This window comes from Anguilla rostrata, chromosome 4 (genome assembly GCF_018555375.3).
Source record: "Anguilla rostrata isolate EN2019 chromosome 4, ASM1855537v3, whole genome shotgun sequence".
NCBI classification, from domain to species: Eukaryota; Metazoa; Chordata; class Actinopteri; order Anguilliformes; family Anguillidae; genus Anguilla; species Anguilla rostrata.
In genome coordinates this window covers 47,614,919-47,626,998 of record NC_057936.1, presented here as the reverse complement: position 1 = coordinate 47,626,998, position 12,080 = coordinate 47,614,919, and the positions used below count along the sequence as shown (strand labels likewise).

Below are 12,080 nucleotides of genomic sequence, written 5' to 3'. Positions count from 1 at the left end.
AATCGACGATGTGTCAAGATAAGCTTAGAAAATGGGTCCTCAGGAACAGCAGTGCCAGTCAGCGGTGTGAGAAAGTCAGATGTATACTGCTTAAAGAGGGAGCTGGTGGTTCTCTGTGCCATACCGCTAATCGATCCGTGCTCCACGGAGTGCAAAGTGCAGCCAGTGGGCGTCGTTTTTGAGTAAGGGTATCAGAGCGGATGCTTTAAAAAGTCGCTTTTCCACCGCATGGTCCCGGCTCAACTCAACTCGACTCGACCCTACTCAACTTTTTTGGTTTTCCATCAGGCAAAAGTTGTGGATGGTACCTGGTACTTTTTTTGGTATCACCTCTGTCGAGGTTCCCAGCGAGCTGAGGCGATACCAAAAGGTGACGTGAAAACATTGCAGACCACTGATTGGTCAGAGAGAATCGCCACTAGAATCAGAGTCGTCTCGTCGTCTGAACAGTGTGCGTTGCGTTGAAAACGACGTCATGGCAGTTTCATGCGGCGTCGCTATGACGGCCAGCTACATTGACGGGGGTACTATCTGCAGTGGAAAACGAAGTACCTGGTACCAAAAGCGAGTAGAGTTGAGTAGAGTCGAGTCGAGTTGAGCCGGCACCATGCGTTGGAAAAGCGGCTAAGGAGGGCTGTGGGTCTGGAGTGTGCAGATAAATTTGCCCGTGTTTTCTCTCAGTAAAGCTGGGTTTGGTCTTCGTATTCCCACATGAGAGGTCTCATTGTCAGCTGTTTCCATCTGTTGTGCAGATGTGCAACTTCAGTGGAAAGATTAGATGAAGCATGAGTAGTGAGATTCCTAATTTAGTGGACGAGATGCCCGTCCTACAGAGCTTGCAGCAGCCATACAGAAAAATCTCATCATCATATCTTTTAAAATTGGGATGTGTTGTCAATTAAAATTACTCAGCTAACGAGTTAGAGAAGCCATGCTGTCTTAGTCTGTTAATAGATTGATTGATAATAATATTATCTCGTAGATTCCTTTTCAGGTGATCTTGACCCCAGGTCAAATAATTTGAAGCATATGTTCTGAAGTCTTTGCATCTGGGATGAAATGAACATGAAGTGTGTCATCCAAGCTGGAACCCTCTCAGATCATGAAATGTTTTGTCACTTAAAAGCCATATGCTCCCAGTAATAATACAGATAAAAAATACTCAAGTCAGCGGAAGGAAGGAGTCTTTGTGTGAGTCAATTTAGCAGTGGCAACACTCAGATACATGTTAATTCAGGATCCATTGGTGATCAGTGTCATTTCACAAGTGCATGTTTGACATGAGCACTGGGTCATGAAATTAAGAAGTCTTCTTTTGCAATGCTTCAGTCAACAATACTACCTCCGTGCTAAAATGTATGCTTAATGTGGCAATCATTCCTGATGATGTCATGGTTTGTCCAATTTAAATTCAAAACACAATACTTCATGCACACTTTTTCCTTTGTTTCTTTTTTGAGGCAGTATAATTAGATATAGATGTGTGCCTTTAGATCTCCATAATAACTCTGAATGTGCTTTGAATTCTTGCAAAGGGAATGAGGACAATAATATTATTTCCAGGGGTTAATATCTTACGAATGTGTGATGCGCTGTGATTTAGAGGGAAAGTGAGTATCAGAGTCTAGATTAAGCGCAGGTCAACCCGTTGGTTTGGTCCCTGAATTGGATTCTCTTCTTATTTCAGCAAACCCAGATTTGATGATCTAATTTCAGCCTTGCAAAAGAAGAAAAAAAGTCCACCAGTCCTGCAGATGTTTGTCATATTGTAAAATAGAGCCAATATATGCAGTCAAGGCAACATGATTCAATCAGAATAAATCACACACAGTGGAGCGCCACCTCCATTTACACTTACTGCTTTATTTCAGCATGTAATCGCATGCATGCTCGCCTTCATAATAAATCCGGTGTGACAGGCTGCAGACATTGCTAATTGAAAAGCTTCTCTGTTCGAACGGTTAGTTTGCCTTATTCACGCACGCGTTTTGTTTTGTGTACAGGAAGATACGGATCACAACTACTACACATCGAAAATGTTCGGGCCGACCGACCCCACGGCCAGAGACCTGTGGGTCAACATCGACCAGATGGACAAAGAGAAGGTGAAGATCCACGGCATCCTGTCCAACAGCCACCGGCAGGCCGCGGTAGGTCCGCCGTCGCTCAGCGCCACCGAAAGGTCTCGGCCAGTTCTTTGTGAGGTCTGAGCATCTCCTCTACAACGACGTTAGTATGTGTAGTGTTGCGTGCAAACTTAACACGGCCATCTAGTCGCTGGACCTCAGCCCTGTTCAGCATTCCTTTTGCATAACGCCGGAGTGGTCGGGTTGTTTGTGACGTAATTTGATACCGATGCAGTGCAGATGGGGTTGTGATTCAGTTCAAGCCCATGTGCAGTCGACTGGCTTCATTGTGAAATGTTATCTGCAAAGGAATGTCACTACAGTACAGTTTGTGTTGGCAGAATCCAGCTGAATCGTCAGCAATGTTCTGTTCTAATGGAGGACTGGGTTATAAGTTCAGAGGTTGTGAGAAGTTTGTGAGTGAGTGAGCGGTGAGGATTAATACAGAATGAAAAAGTGTGTGTGTGCAGTTTTTTCTTATGAGACATGTATTCATACTTCTGTGATATGTGTTTGCACAGTGATGCTGTACAGATGTCTTTGGGTATGTGTTGGTGGTCAGTGATCAGCCAGGATATGACCTTGGAATGCAGGGTGATATTTAAGCAAATGTCTGTGGGAAAACATAGCACTGTGAAAAGTAATTTCCTCTGTATGTCACTATAAAGGAAGGCAACTTGGCAGTGCATTGACATGAATGTTGTTTTGTTAAGTATATCTGGAAATGAATTCCTGTTTATTTATTGGGGTGGGGCAGGGCAGTTCTTCAGCTCTCCAAAGTACACTCTCAGAAAGAAAAGGTATGCAAAAGTTCCTATAAAGGCACAAACTCTTGTCACTGGGTGGTATCATATAGGTATGTAGCATTCTATCCCTAGTCAGCAAAATATAAATGATTTGTACCTTTTTTGCTTGTAAAACATACTTATTTTTGCCCAGATGGAACATTATTGTACTTTCAGGTTACTTCTGGGAAATGTGTTCCTTAAAGAACCAAAATGTACCTCCATGTTCCTTTTATCTCTAAGGGTATATCGTTATCCTTAAATTCTCAAGCCATTGGCTCTTATATATGTTTTTTTTTTTTTCCCCACAGAATTTAGCATTTTTATTTTAGTCAGAATTGAGATGTATGAATCTCGTAACACATCATTGTACATGAAATGCATTACTGTTGAGGTGCTTAAATAGATCTACAGTATACTCTTTTCACATAGAAGATACATATCTGTCTCTCTGCTCTAGAATGAGAAAAGACAGCCCAGGGAATGTGTTTAAATGGATGTATTAAGCATTTATGCAGGTTACCTCTTTTTGTACAGACTGCCACATTTACTTTGGAAATACTTTAGTCCACTGAGACATTTCCCAGGGGTTATTTTTCACATGCTTGTGAACCTTTTTTCCTGGAAAAGAATGCCCAGCTTAAATTATACTATTCATAAAATAAATGGGCAAAATAAAAAAGAAATCACCTCAGTTTTATACAGTAGATACCATGCCACAGTTCAGACAGTTAAAGACATTATCTGAAATATTCTGTCAGTCATCTCCAGTTCTTGGCCTTACAAGCCTGAAGTATCTTTGTCTGAAATTACCAAGGTCATCCAGTGACATGGATGCTGTCGTTACCATGGACACATGGTTTCTTTTTGGTAGATATTCTATGAGGCTTTACTGCAGAGTACACCCTATAAACTTGCATGCTACATGTAGGTTACATGCACATTTTGCCTTTTGGTCACAATATTTTTGAGAGCAAGAGTTGTAGTGCTCTGATAGGGTTGCCAGATACCCGGTTTTGTGCAGGAATGTTATTTGTACAAGTCCGGTTGTGGTCTGGACCAGGCAGTAATAAATTTCCTGTTTGAGAAATTGATTGAAACTTGACCACAAGTTTGTAATGAATTCCATCTTCCAGCTCCACTGTTGCTCGTTTTTTCTTCCTTCTTCTTGAAATGTAACCGCAAGGACTGTGGCTCGTGATTGTATTTGGGAGGGCACTTTGAGTGAGTTAATGTCATGGGTGCCTCGGACTGCAGGCCCGCCCCCTGTGTGGCGTCTGCGTCTGTGCCTGTTCCCTAAGCGGCTTATTGCGAGGGTTCAGCTGGTTGGGACTGGCACACTCGGGGAACTCTCTCAGACCCTTGCCTGGATGTGGCGGTAAAGCCATTCAGGGCCGCGGGCGGCACCGGAGGCTTGGGGAAATCGCCGAATGAGGCGACCTGCGCCGGAGGACCGTGGACGCGAGAGTCGAGAAGGCCCGAAGGCGTGACGCGCGTTCTCCTCGCTTTTGTCAGGAAGTGATGAATTAAAGCCACACAAAACCCCGGCCTGGGCTTTTGCTTTAAAATTGGGAGAGTGCTTTCAGGGGCACTGGCTGCGTCCGGAGAGTCAATACGCTGGAAATAAATGTGCCGCCCGGCCGAATTCAATAGCCATTCAGGCAAGTGAGGGGCTGGCTGTCCGGCTGAATGGAGAGTCGGGCATGGACGATTTGGCAGTAAAACGAATCTGCCTCCTGGCTCATTCCGCAGACGTGATGCGAAGGTGGCGTGGAAGACAGGGATGTACCGAGGAGAAAAAGAGGACTAAGCCCAAACATACTGTGCTGTGTGGAGGCTCCTTCTGGAAGTGCCATGGAACATGTGAAAGAAGAAAAAGGGTCAATTTTATTATAGGGTCACTCCTATCACAGTGTTTTGAAATCTGGGAAAAATATACAGTATGCATCATCACCGAAATGTTCTTCTAAAATAGGAAAACCAAATAGGTCAGCTTAAAAAAAGGAAAGTTGCTCCCAACCTTAGAATTACTGAGCATATACATTTTCTGTGGTTTGCCACAATATACACAAGCAAAATGGCTTAACTCGCCTTTACTTAAGAACACTTTATGTAAAGTGTTATCTCTCTCTCTTTTCCCTCTCTCCCTCCCTCCCTCCGTCCCTCCCCATGTCCACACTAAATGTGTCCTGAGTATCCTGTTCATCATTTCAGCAGAGCACAGTGCATTATGGGGAATTATCATTTATCACACCTGCTGCTCAGTGACCTTTGAATAATTCATTGTAAAACGTTTGAAAGGACTCCAGCAGTCCTGATGAGCTGCAGACAGTTCAATGAATCTATTACATGATAAGTAAATGTTGTTGTAACTCAGTAGCAGAAAGATGCATTCATATGCTTTTTTCAAGATGTATTTGTAAAGTTTTTAATTCATATGTTGTCTATTGTGACTTTGCTGAAACTTAACACTCTATTTGAACTTGACAAGCATTCATAAGCAGTCCTAAGATGTTGTCATGACACTTTTCATATGCATACACAAAATGTATTACTGGTTTAAAGAATGTAAGGTTGTGAAGAATGCAATAACAGCCATGGTGGCTCTTGTGACACCACACTGCATGCCATATTTAATATGAAAGTCTGTTTCCATGAGCTGCTATGTGATGTGTGCAGTTGAGGGACAGTAATGTGATGGGCCTGCAGACACAGTCATGAGTAGATGCTAAAAATAGAGGGGAAATGTGTGAAATGAAACCAATCCATAAGCTGTAAATAATTTGCAATAGGTTGATTGCACAATGTGTGTGTGTACTTCTTGCAATAGTTGATTAATAGTGTTGCACTTAATTAGGATGTGCAAACTACTTAATCCCCCCTCCAAAAAAAAGCTTTTTTTTATTGGGTCTTTTTTTTCTTAGTGATGCATTTTTAGTTGCTTTAGTGTTCTACTGGACCCATGAATGGAATTGCTTCAGGATTTATGACAGTCTTAAGTACTGTGTTTATTTGACTTTAATTCTTGTTTTAACATTCATCCATTGATTATCTTTCTATACAAATATTTACTGCTTAGTGTGCAGTGAAATGCCAAGCTAATGATTACACAGCAGACTAGAACTAGGGTAGATCACTCTACCCTTGTGATACATACAGTATGTTAAGAGTTCCTGTACTGAATTTGTGTATCCCTCTGTCAACCTGCGCTTAGCTGTACATAATTAAGCTTGTTAGTGTAAGTTTATTGTGGGAATGAATTGCCTAGCAGCATTATAACTTTTTTTATGTGTCTTCAGGTGCCTCTAACAGTCACCTGAAGACACATCTCTTTACAGCACATGTCCACAGGCCTGTGCTCTCTGATACTGCAGCTCTTTCTTTCTCATGTACTTATTCTGTGCATTCTGTGATTCTGCTCATTTTTAATTACTGCATTTTCCTCTTGCTGTAATGTATTTCTCCCAGAGGACGATTGCTTGTCACCTTTCATTTAACATGAACTACTATATATTTTATATAAATGTTTGACATTTCGACATGTATTTTTGAGTTCACATATATGGTACATATATTTGTTAATTTCTATTATGGTGAGGATTTTTTAAAAACTCTGTCTACTGCTAAGACTGCATGTTCTTCTTACATCTGTGTATTTCCTCCTGATTTATGCAACAGGACAGGATCCAATGCTAAACTCTGCTTTCTTTATAAGTAGACGGAGGTTTAAAAGTTGCGATACTAACCACATCATTATTGCGCTGTCCTCAGTGTGGTGTGATAGTTCTTCAAAGTCATCAACAAAAAAAAAAAAAACTACATGAATTATCTTTTCTTCCTGAAGATGTGAAGGTGTTTCATCCTATTCTGTCTTTTTTTTCCCTGTCTGTGAAGGCATTTTTCTGACTTCAGCTCTTTTCTCATTCGTTGCAGCGTGTGAATCTGTCCTTTGATTTCCCCTTTTACGGGCATTTCCTGCGGGAGATCACCGTGGCAACTGGTGGTAAGTCGAGAATTCCATTTGCGGCTGATTTTCAGTTTTAATTGGTTGACGTGGTGCACTTTTCCATTTGTTTATTTTTTAATTTGGTGTGTGTGACATAGCATATATGTGATTAGATTACTTTGCGGAGGTATGTATATGTAAGCGATGGATGTGGTATACTGAATTACTTGGCAATACTGAGCGAGCGCAATGTGGATGGAATCGGTGACATGTGTCAATGTGATCATTTAAAATTTGTTTGGTAGTGGCAAGGTGGGGGCACATTTATTTTATCAACAGGCTTTGATTCTGTGTGTTTTTTTGTTTTGATGCAGTACACGGCTACATGTCTGATAGGGGTCCTCAAATCCATCGCATGGTTTAAATTCCATCAAATTAATTTGGTTTCCCTCTTGCTGTTGAAACATTTGAACGGAGACGTGTAAGCTTGCCGCGCTGCCGGGCTCTTGAGTCTAGGCCTCGAGAAGCTCTGGTGGATCTGGCATTAATGACGAGGGGAGGGCGGGTCGCTCAGACGGTTATTTATCTTGCCTTCGGTGCTGGAGAGTTCAGGCCCCGCCGAGCCAAAGGAGCGCCGCGGCAAAGCTCTCGTCTGGCACTGACCGCAGTACAAAACCGCTCACTGCGCTCACAGGGCGTCGCAGGGCAGGCTGCAGGACCGGGGTTTGGAGGGGGGGGTGGAGGGGTGGGAGTGTGAGGTTTTGGTTTTGGACTGGAAAAGGGGGATGACGTTGCCAAGCGCGGAAATTTCCCACAGCCTTTTGGAGACATGTGAGAGAGAGGGGGAGAAATGAGGTACGGGCTTATGCTTCTGATAAAAATGCAGGGTTGTGCGGCTGAAACCAGGTGCCCTGGTCGAGCAGAGCTGGCTCTACATAGACTGCAGCGTCTCTTACTTTGGTTAAACTGTTTGGGAACTGTTTAAAAAAAAAACAGCATGCCCCAGTGTGCCTGGGAGAGATTACAGCAACAAATGTTTTCCCAAGAAGCATAAGGGCAACCGCATAATGATTCAAGGTTATTATCACATCAACTTTTAATTCAAAAGATATGGCCTGTTATCGCAATTGGTTTCTGCTCTCATTAAAAAAAGCATTTTCCTTTTAAACGTGTCCAAAATAAAGGAGTTGCGTTCAGCACGTCTTTGGTGTCTGCTCGTGGTATTGATTCATATTCAATACCAAAAAAGTCAGAACTGATTTGAAAAAAAAAACAAGATGCAGCCACACAAATTGCAGGAATGTTCACGTGGCACCCAGCGCTAGTCTTGGGAATTGTCTCTATTTTAGAGTAAGTGTTGCAATTTATAAAATGGCTTGACTGTAAGCAGTAATGTTTTTTTTTTTTGCTTTAAGCATTTATTGGCTTCGTTTAGCCAACCACTAAAAATACTTGTGAAATCGAATGATCGTATTGTCAGTCAAATTCAAACTGAATTGAGTTGCATCGAGCTGAGAATAATTGCCCTCAATTAAACCTTAGAGGATGGAAATTTCCATAAATAATTAATAAACCCACTTAGGCGAAAATACCTGTTTTAAAACCTTCGCGATCTACAGCTGCATGTTAAGTAGGTCATTGATGATGTTTGTTGAGTCTTTGGTTCCTCGCATACGGTATTTATCATCTCATAAAAAACACGTTTTCAACGTACAAAAATGCCAAGTTACTAAAAAGTCTTGATATCAAAATGACGCCAAGTTACGATACTACAAACAATATAGGCTATCTTGCCTCACCGAAATGACATAAGATGTATCTCAAAGCAATGCTACCCAATATTTCCTCAGTTCTTTCAAGTCACTTGGCCCTGTGTATAAGCATGCACTACATGGACAGGCCAAACATATGTGTGGATGGCTCTCTCACAGTCAAGATTGATTGAATAGGTGTGTGTATGTCCAATTTGTATTGGTATGTAGGCCTATGTATTTCGCTGCCCAGGCTTTCTGTTGCGTGAATGATAGTATGTTTCTTGGTACAAGTGTGTTCGTGAATGTGAATGTAAGATGCTGCCAGGGAAATGTCCCCTTGTGGATAAAGAAGTTCTCTATGTATGTATGTACAATGTGTTTTACATGCAGTATTTATTGTACATAGCAAATATACAATAAGTTGCACATGTACTCAAATTCAGTTCAGAAGCAAGTATAAACATGTTTTCTGGAGAAATGTGCTTCCTGTCGTTGCTCAGCAGCAGTTTAGTACATTAATGAATTTATACATTAATTTCAATGTACAATGTTCAATGTGTTCCATGAGGCAATTCGAAATATTTGTTTATTTGATCTGACAGAAAGTTTGCATGACATTGTGAAATGGTAAGATTAGAAAACACAGGGCCAAGTGACTTGAAAGAACTGAGGAAATATTGGGTAGCATTGCTTTGAGATACATCTTATGTCATTTCGGTGAGGCAAGATAGCCTATATTGTTTGTAGTATCGTAACTTGGCGTCATTTTGATATCAAGACTTTTTAGTAACTTGGCATTTTTGTACGTTGAAAACGTGTTTTTTATGAGATATCAGTTCTTTTTGCAAAGCGTTTTATTATGAGAGTGAGAAATGCGACCCTGTAAAAAACGGGTGTGGATTATGGCTATCGTTGTGTGGATTTTTTACAGTCGGATGAGCGTGTACCGTTCAGCAGTTTCGGTTTGCTGTGAAACAGTGTCTGTGAGAAAGGATGCAGTGGCATAAGCGTAAACGAATCAGAAACGCAGATGAGATATGGCCAGTTTATGTACTCACGGATCTGACGTCCATCCAACGAGCCTTGACTGACAAAAGAATCAGCAAGTCAGTAGAATTATAACTCCCTACGTCGCAACTTGTGTAGCCTTCTGTCCTGCTCCGTTGTCTGTTGTCTATTTCGTGGAGATGCACTTTTAGTGTTTGTAAGGTTTATCCTTCTGTGCAGCTCCATTGTCTGTTATTTCGTGGAGATGCACTTTTAGTGTTTGTAAGGTTTATAAGGCATTTTGATAGGCTTATCTGCAGGTAGGAATCCTCTTCGCTGTTTTGCTAAACTAGAACCGGAAAACATGATAGTGCAGAATAGGAGCAGACGCATATGTCCCAGCAGGCTTTGCATATGAGAAAATGACAACAGTGTGAGAGAAATTAGGATGAAATTACGAAATTCCGTAGTTGAAACAATATGTTTTTAGCAGAGTGGGCATGTAGGTGAAGATTGAAATGATCACGGAGTATAGTGCGAAGTAATTGGAGTGACCATGAGCGAGCTTATATTCCTTATCGAATGGTATATATAACAGTCGCTGTGTAACATTAACCGTTAAAGTGGAGGTTTAAGTAACATGTGAAATCCATTGCATTGCTGTGTTTTTTTTTTTCATGTTCAACTATGAGTGAATCATGATTTTAAATGTAAATGTTTAAATGGGGAGTTGCAGAACGTACACGTAATTGTTTGTATGTGGCTAGATAGAGAACAGGACAAGGTAACATGAATGTAGAAACGTGGCGTTTGCTGATAAGAAGGTTTTGTACGGTAGCCAAGTGAAGAAATGTAGTTAGTAGAAATGGCACAGCGGTAAACTGGTGTAACTTTGTAATAAAAGGAATACATTTGCCGTCATGAAATGCATATGGGTGGCCATGAGTGAGTTTTGCTAAAGCAAATATAATGTAAGCGTAAGAGAACGTTAATGTGAAAGAGGAAAGTATCTGCCTGAGGACGAGGCGGGATTCAATCGTTCAACCAGAGGTTTACCAGTCTGCCACTTTGTTAGGGGCAGCACCATGACATATGCAATGCGTGAAATATAATTAGCAAACCTGTCCGTGGTTTTCAAGAAGAACACAGGCGAGTAAGCGCAGAAGAGCTCCGGTTGAATCCATATGGCTTTGCAATATTGTAGCCGGTGAACAATTGAACGTGCAGACGGTACGTCATAATACTGTGGTGCAAAAGCAATAATTGAGAAGTAGTAGACAATTATTAGTGAAGGTAAAAGCAGGTTAAAGGAGTAACATGGGGGTTGAACGTGTTCTCAGTTGTCTTTAGGCAAGAACAAAACAAATGTGCATAATTTTTTTATTATTCAGTCATTTCAATGTACTTTAAAACGTGTTTTTCTAAGCCTAAATTTCCCACTATAAAAGTTCACCCGAACCGTCTGGGCCTGGTAATGAGAACTGTCAGTTATGTTAACTGTCAGTCAACTATGATTGACAGACCGTGGCCCGTTACCATAGCTACCCCCATGATACGTGCTGTTTTTGGGAGACTTTTCACAAGCTAGCTAGCTTAGTAGTATATGAAGTACCGATAGATAGCTAAGGTGAAGACGTTGACTTATATCCAATTATATTTTTTTCTATGTAGCTAGCCAAGTTAAGATGAAAGCACAACTATGACGTCCTCATAAAAGCAAACTAGCTAGCTAACGTTTATCGATAACATTGCGTTATGAAAGCAAACTACCTAGCTAGCTAACGTTAGCTAGCTAGCTAAATTAATATAACCAGAAATAATCGAATAGTCCTTAAAAGTCACTCTAATTTAAGTGAACCTAACGTTATTGAAATATGTGCATTGTCTTGCCTGTAAACCAGCCGCGCAAACGATGGGGCTGGAGTTATCCATGGGTTTACGGGGCGTGGGAAAGGGGAGTGGTGTGGGAGTACTGTGTTCGTGACGGACCAAGTTGACAACTTTGTCAACCGTTTGAAAATAGGACGGTAAATTTAAAACGCATATTTCTCCAAAAATGCAGAACGGACATATTTAATACTGTACTCATTGTGTTTCTTCAATGCCTCGTAAAAACGAGAAAGTGTGAAAATCACCATGGTACTCCTTTAAAGAAAAGCGTTCTTAGCTGGGTTTGAACCTCAGACCTTGTGTTCTCAAGACTGTAACCGTACCCACTACGCCACAGGCGGACTAGCTGTTTGTACTGTCAATGTTTCAGAGTAAAAAGGTATGGATATTTTGCGTGTAGGTGAAGATTTGGCGGTGTCGGTAAAATGTCCAATGGGGAGACATGTTATTAGTGGGATAGGCGGCAGGAAAAATAAGAATGAGAAGAAGAAGAAGAAGAAGAAGAAGAAGGAGAAAACGCAAAATCCCCTTAGTTTGGGGCTTTATTGTGTGGACATGTGAAGTTGTTTATGAAATCTGTCTGTTGAAATGG

General features: G+C 41.2%; 1 protein-coding gene across 2 annotated transcripts in view; it reads left to right on the top strand.

The window, feature by feature from the left end:
• The window catches only part of plxdc2a (plexin domain containing 2a), a 116,627-nt gene that overhangs the window by 54,748 nt on the left and 49,799 nt on the right, over positions 1-12,080 (top strand). For both annotated transcript variants that reach the window (XM_064332835.1, XM_064332836.1), the window contains exons 3-4: positions 2,004-2,150; positions 6,845-6,914. In XM_064332835.1, coding sequence (XP_064188905.1) covers positions 2,004-2,150; positions 6,845-6,914 — 217 coding nt within the window. The remainder of the gene's footprint in view (positions 1-2,003; positions 2,151-6,844; positions 6,915-12,080) is intronic.